The sequence below is a fragment of the Alligator mississippiensis genome, chromosome 1 (genome assembly GCF_030867095.1).
Source record: "Alligator mississippiensis isolate rAllMis1 chromosome 1, rAllMis1, whole genome shotgun sequence".
Lineage (NCBI taxonomy): Eukaryota > Metazoa > Chordata > Crocodylia > Alligatoridae > Alligator > Alligator mississippiensis.
The window spans coordinates 162,604,611-162,620,185 of NC_081824.1; the positions used below are offsets into that span (position 1 = coordinate 162,604,611).

At 39.3% G+C, this 15,575-nt stretch overlaps 1 protein-coding gene across 4 annotated transcripts in view; it reads right to left on the reverse strand.

Annotated features, from left to right (window-relative positions):
* Positions 1–241: 241 nt before the first annotated feature.
* The window catches only part of MEMO1 (mediator of cell motility 1), a 49,523-nt gene continuing 34,189 nt past the window's right edge, over positions 242–15,575 (reverse strand). For all 4 annotated transcript variants that reach the window (XM_006270021.3, XM_019500599.2, XM_059716178.1 and 1 more), the window contains 6 exons: positions 15,446–15,558; positions 13,945–14,056; positions 11,874–12,016; positions 10,186–10,262; positions 2,193–2,297; positions 242–902 (listed from right to left, as the gene is read on the reverse strand). In XM_006270021.3, coding sequence (XP_006270083.1) covers positions 771–902; positions 2,193–2,297; positions 10,186–10,262; positions 11,874–12,016; positions 13,945–14,056; positions 15,446–15,558 — 682 coding nt within the window. In that variant the 3' untranslated portion in view covers positions 242–770. The remainder of the gene's footprint in view (positions 903–2,192; positions 2,298–10,185; positions 10,263–11,873; positions 12,017–13,944; positions 14,057–15,445; positions 15,559–15,575) is intronic.

The window sequence follows — 15,575 nt, forward strand, 5'->3', positions numbered from 1 at the left end:
AAGCACTAAAAATACAAAAGTTTTAAAAAAACCGTTTGCAAAGCTGAACTCATATTGCAGCTTTGAGGTAAAAAAATTCTGTAAATGACACAGTCATGACAAATGTTGAATATAAAATACATTCTAAAAGTACTTTACAGAATGGTTGAGTTTCCTTATCAGGCATAAAAGCTGAGAAGAAATGAAGTTATGATTAGCAGTTCACATACAGAACACAAAGCAATAAGTTTAAATCAGACTATTTTGGTTTGTGTAGCCCTTTATTAGCAACTAAAATAGAAGATATCTGTTGTACAACACGGGTAGTAACTGACTATACTGGAGATTTATTATATTCTAATACAGGATCATTTATAAATGCATTTTTATTAAAAAGCTTCCACCCCTTTTTTCTGTTTACAACTTGCAAAACTATTCTGAAAGCTGAGTACATGTGCACAGGTCTGCAAAGAGTGCAAATTTAGGATATGGTAAATGCTTTACATGTTGTACTTTTAAGGACTGTCTGCCACCATGCCTTTACAATCATCATCACCTTTTAAAATCACAAAATATTGACAGACACCAGCCTTTTTTCCATTGTCCTAAACAAGAAAGCATTTTTAAATGAGTTGAAACTAAGGAAGGACTACACCTACTAGAAAAGAAGAGAGTTCTATTAGTTTGAGGTTTCAGTATACCCAAAGACCAGGAACTGTATCTTTGCAAGGGCTAGGCTGGGACCCCGTATAGAGAGTGTGTGCAGGTGCCATCCCTGAGTATTCAAAGTTTCAGTGGACCATCAGTGCTCCAGCTGCGTAACTCACTGAGCTGTCTTGCCAGTTTCGACACTGGCTTGATTGGGCATAATTCAAAAATGAAAAGCTCATATTCATTCCATTCTTCTGGAGCTCATTGATAGCCTAGGAGAAACAAAAAAAAAAGTGTAAGAAAAAGTTATTTGTGAGATGTTTCAAGCAATCAGGCTTCTCCTACTTTCTAGCTCTCAATCCTTCCGCTCAAGCAGGACTCCATGAGCTCCTACACCTTTGCTCAAAAAAGCTAAAATGATTGAACACACAACATCTTCTGAGAAAAAACCCTGTTTTGTAGGGGGCTAGAAATTTAAGCAAGACAGCCATAACTAAGGAGAATGACAGAGCTTGATGTCTTTGAGGCAGATGGGCCATTAAAGAGAAAGAAAAACATGCAGCAAAAAAAGACATCTGAAGATGTAACATGAGAAGAGGAAGACGTGAAAGAAAGGAATATTAGATTTATTTCTAAATTCCACTTTAAATACAAAAGATCATACTATTTTTGGAATATGTGCACCACCATAATGTTTAACTTTATTACATGCATCCTATCCTATACCTGTCAATGCAGATTTAATCACATGCTCCCTCAGTAAAGAGATTACTCAGCATATTCTCCAGAGATCAACCTCCAAAGGAATAAAATCTTCTCTGATAAAAAGCAATGATATACTTCTTAATTTTATGTAACTTATATTTTACAATGTAAGGCTAAATTTGCTAGGGTGGCTTCAGCTGATTTGCACTATTCCAACAATGCTATGAGCACCAATGACCCAGCTCAGTCAACTAGCTACACAAGGTTTATCTTGGCACTGCATCACTAGAGGGGCACAAAGCACCCAGAGCATACCAGCTGTGAATGAGACCGACCCATAATTGTTCCTTTTAAATTTAGGAGTTGACCTTTGCAAAGCCACATTGTGTTACTGGACAATCTCCATTACATTTGTAAAATCTGAGACACAGTCAGACCTCAAGGCACACATAATCGCCAGACAGAAAATACACAGACAGACTTTGGGGTTTTTTTTTTGTTTTGTTGTTGGGGGGGGGGGAGGAGGGGGATAGTTTGATATTAGAATGAATTCAGAAGTGAAAATTGGTACTTGTCACTAGGACTGAAAATTGAAGTGCCAAAAAGAAATTAACTATCTATTCCCCATTTCACTTTAGTGGAACTGAGTGCCTTGTTTCCCCTCAGGCTCTTCTGAAAATCTTAACCCTGGAAAAATGCACAATTGACAGTGTACCATGCTAGAAAAACAAAGACAGCTGAGAACACTTGAAAATAAACTGGATTTGGACTTGCAATCTCAGAGCTACCAATTTTGCTTAAAAATTTAAACAAATTTTAAAAGACTTTTTTTTTTTTAAACAGACAGTTGTACTCACATTTAATAATACCCCAATGGGATGTCTTCCACATATTGTATTATGGTATTTCTTCAAGTAATTGCTAAAAGATACAGGGTCTAGCTGTTCTATAATGCTCATACCCTGAAAAAGAATCAAAAGCAATGATTACTATTTTCTTAGAAATATAGGCACTTTACAGTTGCTATCTATCACAACTACATGAGGTTCCCCTCCCCTCCCTTCTCAAATGCTCAAGTCTGAATCAATGAAGTCTCATGCAAATGAGCAGCATTTTGTACTTGTATATAGACAGAGGTTTTGACAATGATCTGACGTATGTGGAGCTATCTTCATATCTTCAGAAATGCACTGTGAATGACTGTCTTAATACTGCTCCTAATGCCTACTCCCACACTCCTATGTAGCTCTGCTCCCTGAGCAGCTTCACTCCTGATGAGTTTTTTTTGTACATCAAGGCCCAGGCAGGCAGAAAATCTACGTGAGAACAAAGCCTATTCACCTACACTAAACACTGATGTATATGCAAATTTAAATAGGATCATACCAGTGTTCCAGGCAAAGACAACTCTTTCCTGTCAGTATATAATTCAAATCAAATAAATGAAAGACAGTTTAAAATAAATCTAACCCTGTTATAGGCAAAGATTCTGCCTCCCACGGCTATTCTCTGGCAGCTTCTCACCAGACAGTATTAGATATTGTGCTTCCTTCCCCTTCTGAGAACTGCTTAATCTATTTGAAATCTGCAACAGGTTACTGAGGTCCAACTGCTGACAGACTCAGTAAGAGTTATACACTTAGGCTAGGGACAGACATTACACATATACTGGTTTAAGTGATCAGAAATTGGTTTAAATGTGTAACAGAACAAATGTTCAGTGTACATAAACCAGTTTGAAAATGGCTGAAACCAGTTTGAGATAAACCTGGTTGAATGTAGTATCAGACTTAACTGATTTGGGTCAAACTGGTTTATGCATGTCTGTCCCAGACCCCTTCCTGGTTTAAGTTAAATCAGAGTTCCCCAGCAGCCCAGATGCTTTGTAACCTTGGGCAGGGCTCTGCTCTCTGCTCCAGCCCAGCAGGGCTGGCTCCTCCCCTCTGCTCTCTGGCTACAGCTTCAGCAGAGAATGCAGGTATAGTGGTGTCTGCCTGGCATCCTCCTGCTCAACCCCACCACCACCACCATTCCCTGCTCAAGCAGGGATTCCCTCCTCCCCTCTGCCTTAGAAACCCCTAAGCATTAGTTAGTATACCACATACTGGCTACAGTCCGTGCTGTGGGAGACGGAACAAAGGCAGACAAGACAGTGTTGGCTTAGGGATTTTTGAAGCTAAATGAACAGGTAGCTGGTAATGTCCCTCCATTTCTTCCTTGGAAAAAGTTGTTTAAGAAGACCTTGAACTAATAAGAGATGCCTTTGTTTTGTTTGATGGTATGCTAAATGGTAACAACTGCCTGGGTAACTCCCTGCTGTGTAACTAAATGCTCTGTTATCAACTACCTGCTGGCTCCCTGGCTGGTCAGGAGGGAAACCCCTCCCTAATCAGAGCATCCTGCCAGGGCCTGGCAATGCCCCCCCCCCCCCCCCCCCAGCTCAGCATTATAGAAGGGAAGGGAGGGCTGCTCTGGTGATTACAAACTGGTTCAGCCTAGCCAGGTTAGACTAACCTACAAAAATGGAATCAATTCAGACTCAGACTTTTAGAATGTCTGTCCCTAGCCTTACTCTATTATCTGTACCTGAGAGGAAAAGAATAACTAAACACTGTGTCATGGAGGGGAAAAGGGGTTCACAGTGAAGAGAGATCATTCTTTCATACAGAAAGTTCTCTCAAGTTTTGCTTTTGTATATGAAGGGATGGGAAAAAAGTGGAGAATAAGAGGAGAATGTGCGATTAATAGAGCCTCTCAAGTTGCCACCATAACAAAGTGTTAAGAAGGTGAAGGGCCTTTAACAGAGCTGAAGGGAAGGGAGATGAGTATGCTGCTTACATGTACAACTGTTCTCTTACCCAAAAGACAATTAAATTCTGCAACTGTCTTGTTGTTTTCAACGGATTTAAGATGCACTCTCTGGCCCTTTCACTTCCAAACTCATGCCAACCTAGCCTCCTTTGCTGACACAATCAAAGTACCAACAAGAATATAGATTGTAATCAGCTTGCCTTACAGTTGCTGAATGGTGCAAACTTTTGCTTACTGCTGAACATTGGTGACAGATTATTTGAAAATAAACTAACTCTGTGGCCTGTCAATTTTACACATTGTACAGCAGTATAAAGCAGAATCAAGCTTAAATCCATAGCCACATGAAATGAAACATTCCAACTGCAATCATCCCAATTTTAAACAACTGGAATATAGTTGCAAATATAATAAGGAAACCATTGTTTCATGAATTGTTTTAAAAATAAGCATAGTACACAAACTGTATTGAGCCAAGAGATTTATTTCACAGCCATGAGTCACTGTAATGTCCTTTGCACAGACAATTTAGCAACTGTCTCAACTAAATGGGCATGGATTTATCAGAATGCCAAGTAAGCAGATTTTGATGGAAGAAACAACACTGTGGAACATTTAGAGTTATGCAGGTCACTAGTGAACACTAGTAAAAGCTGCATTCTACTACAGGCTACACATGCTACATGTTTTATAGGGGAAAAAAATTAGACATAGTTTAGAGAATTTTTTCAGGTAAGCAATTACTGATTTGGGGTGCCTCAACTCCTCTGTGCTCTACTCATCATGCCAGGAGGATATCATTTTTACAAGTGTTGGGCACCCACAATGTCAATGAAAAAAATGTGAACTGAAGGTATACTGCATCTTTGAAAATCAGGCCTCAAAGTACCCATAGTTAGCCACTCTTAATTTTGGACCAGGCTACTTGAGAACTGGACAGTTTGCATATTAAATCTTAAAAGTGAAAGAGATGATGAGACAACATGTTTTAATTAGCAAAATTTTCAAAATCACCACCACAATTCAACAAGTAAAATGTCTCTTTTCTTCAGTATTAAGGCAGTGATCTAGCAAGATTTCAAAAAAGGAAAAAAATGTTATATTTACAAAAGATCATTTTTTTCTTTCTATTCCATGGGTATACCTCCACTAAGTTTGATGGAAGTATCAAACATACAAATGTAACAGAAATGAGGAATCATGGAGAAGTGTTTAGTCATGAACAAAGGGAACTACCTTTCAAACATTTTTGCAGAATGCTCTGTATGCCCTCCCATTCTTACTTCACAGGATTGTGGCAAAAGGTATTTAATTAGGGGTCTCCTTTAGTCAAAGCAAAACAAAATCTTAGATTATTGTTAAGTGGCTGCTAAAAATGCAATGTGGTGTAAACTGTATTCTGGCTATGTTAATTATATACATGCCCTTATAGCCGTGTCTACTTAGGAGAACTGACCAAAATAGACATTTCAGAAAACCTGCCCCCACCCACGCCCAACATGCACCCTACTGAAGAATTTTTAACAGTCACTGTACTCCAGCATGCTTAAGTGCATGCTTTCTGAGCAGACGAAGTACCTTCCTCATCAGGAGGCAATAAAGAGGAAGTCTTTAGTAGTAAAAGTTATCATCTCTGTCAATAGGAAGCCAGTCTTCTTCCAAAACAGAAGCTTTCTTCCTTGCATCTATTTGAAGAGGGCTAGAGGATCTAGCTGCACCTTTGCTTCTCTATCACTGTGAAAGAACTCAGGGGTGACTGATGCCTCCTTGGGCACCATTTGTGGGTGGGCCTGGGCCAAAAGCCCCATATCCGCTCCTATACTTCTGTGCCATGGCTTAGTGCCCCCGCAACACGCTGCCGGCCCATGTGGCAAAAAAATCTGCTGTGTCCTGAGCAGTGCCGAGTCGGGGGCCAATCTCAGGGGGGTACGTGCCCCCTCCTCCCCCACATTCCCCCCTACCAGTTGCCTATGAAAGAACTAGTACCATATCTGAAGAAACGTGAGGTGGATGAAGGCTGGATATGAAAATGAATGCATTCCTACCAAAAGCTCAGGAAGTGTGTGGTAAGCCACTGGCAGGAGGAGAGTACTGCAACATCATCCTCAATTCCAAGGATGCACAGACTGTGCATCTGCTACACACAACTGCTGAGAAAAAGCTTCCAGAATTATTAAAGAATAAAATCTACTCTGAGGGTCTTCATCCTATTAATAGGGGGGAAAAGCCAAACCCCAAATGGATGAGATTTGAGATAAGAAGCTGGCTTACAAATATGTTGGAACTCCTCATAGCAATGGTTCAGACATGCCACAAATCAGCCCTGCACTGTCCCCGAGTGCCATTTTGATCCCCTTCCTCTACCAAATCTTCTACTTTGCTTTTTTCTCATTGACTTGTGCTCCCTGCCTGATCTGCTGCTGTGCTCTCTGCTTCCTGCCCTGTTTGCCACTACACTGCCTGTCCTGTCCCCAATCTGCCATATGGCAAACACAGAGGCTGCCTGTGTTACTTGCAGCCCATGCGCCACAGTGTTCACCTCTGCCCTACAGGAACAGATTATCATGTATTTAAATACATCTGAGGTTGGTTAGAAGAGAGAAGATGAGCATTAACAGACCCAAATCACCATAGTGCAATGCAGTAATAGTTTTAAAGAAAAAAAATCAAAATGAGACTGAAAATGACTCTGATTAAACAGGGTACAGTACGAATTACTTCCACCAAATTATCAACTCTTTGCCACATACCTACTAGACAATTCAAAAGTTTGCTGTCTGCAAACCTGAATCACAGAAATTAACAGGGAAACCTGGTGTAAGCTGCCATACCTTAATTACCATTTTTCAAAACAGGTCTTGTCTTAATTGACACAGTGAGGAAAAAAAAATGCTGCAAAGATCTAATTACTACTCTACCACTCCTGATGGGAAAAAAAAAGTGAATGGCAGGAAACAGATGCTTGTATAGACATGTAGAAAAAGATGCTCCAGGAATATTGCCAAAGGGGAAAAGCGAGAATAACTTCAACAGGCAGCATTTAACAGCTTAAAAAGCTGAACAAGATTTGCAAAGCAACAATTTTCTTTTGACAGCTATTATAGAGCATTATGGATCTCAGGAGCAATTTTGTGATTTAAATATGCTAAGATTTACATTTCAAGCAAAATTAAACCTTTAAAATCAGTCTTGAGATTTCAGCATAAAACTCTTCAGAGGTCCATCAGAGTCTCCACTTTTTTATTAAACAGGTCTTTTAAAAATGTTTAAACAATTAAAATAAAAACAATTAAAAAAAATAAAAATAAAGTCACCCCCCCGCCACCACCCCCGGTCTTATTTCTGTAGTTAAAGAATCAGTTAGCATAAACTCAGATTTTTATGCACAGGTGAATTCTCAATACAAACACCCAACAGCTAAGAACTGTGCTTACACTGAGTTACCCTTTGCCGTCTTCTTCCCTTCCCTATCTCCCTATCTACTGCCTGCTAGGGCTGTGCGAAATTTCGCCGGCCGTTCTGTTCTGACGCTGTTTCGACCAATTTCAAGGTTGAAACAGCAAAATCAGAACAAAACAAAGGCCATCGAAATAGCCTTGAAACAAAATGAGGCTGGTTGAAACGTTTTGAAAGTTGAAACGTTTTGACCATAGGCTGGGGATGGGAAGTCAGTCCAGTTGGGCTGACTTCCCATCCCCAGCGCAAGATCCAGCAGGGGGCAGGAGGCAGCCCAGCTGGGCTGCTTCCCAGTGCCCTGCACTAGATCGCACCGGGGACGATTTTTGTCTCCCAAAATCATAACTTTTAAAATAATCCCTAGCTATTCTGGTTGCAAAACAGTGTTGGAAAACAGAGTGTAATAAATGCAGTGATGCCTGCTTGAGTCTAGAACAATGGCCTCAAGAGGTGTTGAATATCTCGCACACAAAAATCAGTTGCTCGCAAGCCTAGCAAGCATTGTTTAAAATTGTTACGTTATTAACACTTCCTTGCTTATTAAAACATATTAGAAAGGAAAGTGCAGGTCTGTGACTCTTTGCCCTCTATCTGTTTTAAGGGACATCTTAACTAGGCCCCCAAATACTGTAGATGGTCAAAGAGAACTGCTGCTTTCTACATCTAGTCAATAACAAGCCAAGCCCATGGAACCCAGCAGAGTATCCGAGCTTGATGGGGCCAGGAGTAGGTAAGCCAAGCTAAAGAGGTCCGGTAGAGTCCAAGTGTATATTCAAAACCCACTGAAGTCAGGCCAAGCTTGAAAGCATATCTAGTCATATTTTGAGCAGCTATATAATTTAAAACAAATAGCATCTATTTTGCTGATTCACAAAAGTGGAGCTACTTTTGACAATGGAATTTGGAAAAAAGTACCTTCAAATATTTTCTCCCTGACTACAGACAATTGGGGCTGTCTCAAGTTCCAGAATGCTGCATTTTTTCTCAATCCTAGACAGCAACATGCTCTGGTTAGGCAACCTCCAGTTTTCTGTGCTAAGGCAAAGAAGAGCTTTCCCATTCTTCCACCCAGTATTGTTTCCTTCTTTTCTTTTTGGCAAGTGATGGCACACAGCAGTGTTATGCCTCAGGGAAACAGGATTTCACCTCCACGAACCCCTCTCTTACAACACAGCTGTTTTCCTTCTCTGCCATCCCGAGCAGTGACTGTGGCCAGAGACACTTTCCTCAGCATGACAAAGAACTCCCCACCTGTACCTCACAAAGTTTTAAGTATTCTTTTCAACTGTTTTCCTCTAGAGAAGAATCTGTCATTTCTCCAAAGTATAGACTACATGGTAGTCAAACTAATATTTTGTAAATTCCTTGGTGCTCATGAACAAGTAACTTCATTATGACAACTACAGGAGTTCAGAGAAATATACTGGGAATCATTTAGTATATTTTCTGTCTTTTATTGCTATATAGCAGCTGGTAAATAAAGTCAGAAGCTAACCTATATGACCATCCAACATATAGCACTTGCACTTCACATGGCAGAGTGAGAACTTCTAAATATGACTTAGTTATTTCCCCCAGATAAAGGCACATGTCTCAAATTCACAAAGGTTCTTAATCCTGCTGTATGTCACAAACATACAGAAACCTGAAAAAAGATGTTCTTCCCTCTGTGAACCACTAACAATGTCTCAATAACATTTTCTGAAAGGCTGGAGCAGATGTTCTGCATCTTCACAATGCTAAACTTGGCAGCATCCTTGAAGTCATTTTTCTTAATTCTATTGCTCCCCTGAGTAATGCGGATATGTGAATCTAAGAGACCCATGAGTATTTAGCATAAAAGGCTCCAAGTCTCTTTCCAAAAAGTTGATGCTGGCTGACTAGATGCTTCAGAACCTTAGAAAAACCCCTGTAGAATTTTGTTTGATTTCCAGGAAATATTGGAATCATTCAAGTCTTGCTTGGATGACAAGCATTTTCAGTTTCTGTACATAAAGCATAACAATTAAATCCAGATGCAAGTAAATACATGTTGGTTTTTAGATTAAATCATTCCCTTCTACATCTAGGGAAGAGAGAAAATGGGCAGTCCCAATGGAATAGAAATGGTTTTGTTTTCTTAATCTGCGCAATCTCCACATTTTCCCCTCCACTTAGAGTAATTAAGCCTGTTGAAACCATCACCAACACTACAGGTAAGATCCCTGCCAAATTTAACCAGCACTACTACACATGTGAGCTACCAGAATATTCTGTTTCAAAGTCATAAAGCTCACTGTTTCTCCTACACACATGTACATTGAAGGAATTTCAGGCAGTCAGGAATACATTTATTTTCAGAAGTAATATTTGCAAGATTCCACCCACAATACATTGTGCACGCTCAGTAAAACGTACAATACCAGCTGCCAAACTACTGAATGTAGTACAATAGTTAAAAACCCTGTTTATGGCAAGTGAAAGGAGAAAATGCATATACAGCATATCTGTTCCTGAATATTTTATTAGATTCTAGAAAGGTTCAAGAGACATGCACAGATTATTTTTTTCAGACAGTCAGTTCCCCCAAATCTGAAAACTTACCATTTTATCTAGGTGCTCAATGGATCTATAAATTTCTCCTTGGGATTCATCATAGTAACTGTAACGGAACCTTTGACCTTCAAACAAAAGTTACATACAGAATAAAAAGGGACAAACTAAACTGATAGCTAAAATGCTCCCTACTGTATCAGAATCAGATTTATGATATTCATAAAGTAACAATCTTTCTCTGTTATAACTTTCTACTCCACTGAGAGAATTCCAAACATTAGCACAGACACTCCCCAAAACCACTTAGGAACACAGGACTGAGAGGCATCCTGGGCCAGGGAGTCCAGTCCCCTGTGTTTCAAGGCAATCATTATGCCTTTAAGGGATACTTATACTTTGAAAAATGACTATGTATAAAATGCCACTACTGGCACAATGTGTTAACTGCCTACCCATGTCTTCACATCAAAATTCCCTCAGTTCACAAGTAAACAGACATGTCTGACTGCCAGCCCTGAAAAAATCTGCAACCTGAAAAAACAAAGTGTTCTCTTCTGCTTGCCCAAAAGCAGCCATGATAAAGATAACATCAGAATTTTAAAAAGAATCCAGGTCATCCTTTCATAGCTCTACTGGCTCCACAATTCTGAGATAAGTAAAATTAACAAAGATGACCTGAATGCAAAAAGGGATGCACATCTTGGGTAACATGGAAAGTAACAAAAATCATTTGTAACAAAAATGACTACAGGTCTAGAAAATGACTTGCAAGTAAAGGTTGGGAGAACTTTAGGATTATTTAGTCAGGAGAAGAGAAGACTGAAGAAAGATTTGGTATCAGTCTTCAAATACCGGAAGGATAGTTATATAAAGAAAATGTTAATAGACTATTTTCTGTGGCTGCAGGGGACAGGATAAGGAGTAATGAGCTTATACTGAAGCAGGGCAAGTTTAGGTTGAAAATTAAGAACTCTCACTATAAGGGTGGTTAAGCATTGGGACAGACTATAGAGAGAGATGAGAGATTTAACTACAGGTCAGACAAACAAACACTTGTCTGGGATGTTTTAAGACAGGGGTGTTCTTGCTTTGACCAAAGTGTTAGACTAGATGACCCCCCAAGATCAATTCCAGGCCTCATTTTCAATTATTTATGTACAATTTTTTTTTTTTTTTTTTTTTTTGAGAACTACTTTTCACCTGTAACCAGACATTAAAAAAACAAACAGGTAAAGGTACTGGGTAGTTCATAGAAAGACATGGAATTCAGGATTCCTGGATTCTATATTTGGCTCTGTCTTCAAAACCAGTTGGATAATCCTAGGCAATTCATCTGTCTCCAGCTTATCTATTACAAAATGGGAGGACCACTGATTTCTATGGATTTTTGTAAAGCCTAATAAATTAGTTTGCTTATACATATTATAAATCATTCTGATATCCTTAACCGAAAGACATTACAGAGCAAGGCGATATAAAACATTTTTTACTGGGCTATAAAAGTGCAGAGAAGTATAGAAGACCCAGAACGCTCCACCACTTTCCCCAGCCCACTCAAAACTTGAAGACTGACAAATTATTTTGCCTAATATTTTTTATCCTTACAGAAAGCAGAAAGGCATTCAAGTTTAAAGTTTACATTTAGCAAAGATATCTAAACACCTTCAATATGCTTAAAGAAAGGACCTCTTCAAACATAGCTACAAATTCTTATAATAGAAAGGTCTGTAACTTACCCCAATGGCAAAAGTCAGAAGAAACCACAAAGAGGTTACTAGGATCTGCTAGGTATTTACTAAAGAGTTTTCCAAATTCCTGTTCTTTTGACTCACTCAGTGCTCCGACCAACACAGGAACAATGGTAAACTCATCCTTATGGCTTATAAGCAAAAGAAAAAAATGTAATTTAAAAATAATTTCTAATAAGGTTATTATTTGTAATACAACAGCTGAAATTATACAACCCAAACACTTAAAAAGATGCTTTCAATTTGAAATACAGGTAATTTGAAGAGATCTAAGTAGTTCCAGTACTAAGCCTTCTCCACATTCCCTTGACAATTTTTTGTGGTTTTACAATCTCTAAAAAAACAAAAAATCCTGCAAAACACATAGTTCACCTTTGCTGGGAGATATAATATCCTTAAACAACAGAAAAAAACACAACTGTAGAGAAAAAACAGACAAATGGACTATAAACAAGACTGAAATACCCCTCTATAGATAAGCAGCAGAACTGACCCACACCAATGTTTAACCAAGCCAATAGTGTCAAACTCACCCTGCCCCCAGGCCACATCCAGACCACAGGGCTCCTCACAGGCTGGACATGGGGACAGAAGCGGTGCAGCAGTGGCAGGAGCAGATGTGGGGGTTAACACAGCTGTCATTCACCCCTACCACCAACAGGCATCCAGCCTCCATTGGGGTCCACCAAGTTTCAGTAGTGGGCCCCAACCCTCCCCCACCCCGTTTGCCCCACATAACAGCTCCATGTACTAGAAGTGGCCTGCAAGCCTTAAGTTTGACAACCCTTAATTCAGCCATCATTACAGAGTCAGCACAAACCTCAGGCACTATAGGCCCTGTCACCCTGAGACTTTTACCCAAAGAGCCAAACTAAGAATCAACCAAAATAATTTTTCCTGATTTTTCAGTCATATTATTAAAAACTGTCCATCTGTAACAACCATAGGTATAAGTAAAACAGGCTGCTTGCAGATGTTTAAAAAAGAAAACCAAAAAACGGCACTTTAAACTCTGTGAGTTCCCATGCCAAGCCCATCACATGCCCAGAAGAGGCAGCGTGTTATAGTTGGACCCAGTCTGCCTGATGTCTGTATAGACCAGGCATTTTAGTGGGGCTTTGTTCACACTTTTATCTAATAGCTGACTGAATTAGCTTTAGATAAAGGCTCCAAAAAGCCCTGCTGAAGCGCCCAATCTTTAAAGATGCTGCAGAGCCGGGTTGAAGTAACACACTGCATCTTCCAGTAATGCATTTTTTTTGTTTCGTTTTTTGTTCTTTAACCTCTGCACACGTGCACATACATACGCTCCCCCACAAGAGGTGGCCCTTGCCAGGCACATCCACAGCTGAGGAGCTTGGGGAGGTGGGGGTGGAGCTGCTTCTACACAGTCCAACCCCACAGGCTGGACTCCATCCCCCAGACTGCTGCATGGTGCCAGGCAGGCAGGTGGGCAGGGCTGCTTCCACCCAGTGTCCTCTGCGGTGCCAGCAGCCCATGCCACCTGCCAGCAGAGATGGAGGCTCAAGCATGGCTCACCCAGGGCCTGCCACGTGGTGGTATTACTCAGGCCCCAAATAAAATAATTGGTGGGCTGGATCCACCCCTGAATTAAGCCATTTCTTACATATCTCAGAACAGGCATACTTCCACTTGTGTGTTTAAACAGCAGGATTTTGTTTATTCCATTTGAAATACATACCCCCCTGAATATTTATTTTTAAACTTTGTTTCTCAAATAAAAATTCAATTTTAGCCTTAAAGCAAGGCAAAACAAAATCTAGGACCAGTAGAAGTTTTCCCCCCACAGCACTCCTATTCAAACAAGTGTAAAACATGATTCTTGTATAGATTATACAAATTTGAATACTCAGTTGTTTGCTCTTCTCCCAGTTTCTATCTGACCAGGAAGTCCCAGCCTCTAATCCATATTTTGCCTTGAATTTTTAATGTAAAATATTACAATTTTTCCCACTAAAGAATTATTTCTTCCTTCTGCAAATTACACGCAATTCAAATACCTGACTTCAGTCATTGCACAGTTTTTTGCCCAAAGTACCTTTCCATGGCTTTAGCAGTATAAGGCAAATGCATTTCAATACTGTGTTCATCTTCATCTGTCTGTAGAGACATACGCTCAAACATTCCAGTCTTCCACAATTCTCCATAAACTGAAGAAATTTAAAAATAATAAAATGCTTCATTCAAATAAAATCCTACCAAGCAAACTATATCAGAAGTGGCACAATTAAACAAAGGCACCTGCATTCGGAACTATGACCATGACATAATTTTAAGTAATTTTCTCATTATAAGCATAAGTTGCTTCTAACCTGTTAGAAAATATATACGTCAGTACCTTAAAAACTTAGCACACGGTAAAACAGCAGCATTTTTAGAACCTTTCAGAAGCTTTCTAGAAATAACATAAATCATTGTACAATTTAAAACCAAGTGTCTGCTCATCTGCATAATCTCTCCATTTCCAGGTTTTCACCAAGCATACAATTAGGGGGGAAACAGATCAACTGAGATTCTACTGGTTGGATAAGAACACTGTACTCTACCTGTTAATGGAGTTAAAAGTATAATAGTTGTACATTATTGATATTTTCCTCAAACTCCTCCCTCTGCCTATTCTGTGATGGAACAAATGACAACACAAAAAAAACCCAAAAAACTTTCCACTCTACATATAATACAAAGCACAGATATGCCTTGTTCCAGTTCCCTGCAGAGAATTCTCAAATTAAAAACAGTCAAATGACAAGGACAATATTTGCCCAAAACTATTTAAGTCTCTTAAACAGACCTTATATATTACTTCAGTCTGAAATGTTCCTATTCTATAAAGTAATAAAGTACCACAGGTCTTCTGCAAGTAAGCTGAGCAGTAGTTTATCAAATCTTATGAACTGGCATTCATACATGCAGACATTTTGTTCTCTCACTTGAATCTAAGTCAGTTGTCAGGTACTTTTTTCTAATCAATCTGCAAAAAACCATATCTAGTAGAACTATGCAATGGGATGAAGTGGAGTAGATCCACCCTACTGTAACAATTTTCAATTCCGAGTTCCTCTCACATGATTTGTTTGGGTGGGAATAAACAAAGGTGAACAGTGTTTGGGAACTCAGTCTCAGAAGCATAAAAAGACATTTGAGATCAGTAAGGAAGTACCTACTGATCTTACAACAGGTAGTCCTGTCGTTAGATTTTTGAGCATTCCTGTTTTTTTATGACACAGAAAGTCTCATGCCTTGCATATAACACATTAAAACATAACAGAGCTCCAAGAATTGTACTCTACACTGAAAACAGCAGAAATCTGTATTAGTTTTACAATTGATGATTTCTGTGAGAAAAAAAAAAAATCAAACTTCCTAATTTCTAGCAATCAGAGCAGTTTAACATGATTATTACTAAACTCCTCAGGGTAAGGACAGTGGTCAGAACATTGGAGTTTTGGTCTATTACTGGTGCTCTTACATACTATCATAATACAAAGAGTTAGTCACATTGCAGCAATCCGTAAGACAAAAGCTTACTGCATACTTACTCTTTTGATCAATTCGAAGATCATACAGCGGTGTTCTATATATGTCCACACTGGAAAGTGCACATCGGGAAAGGGGCACATGATGGGAAGGCCCAAGAATAAAAATTTTCCTACTATAATAAACAACAGA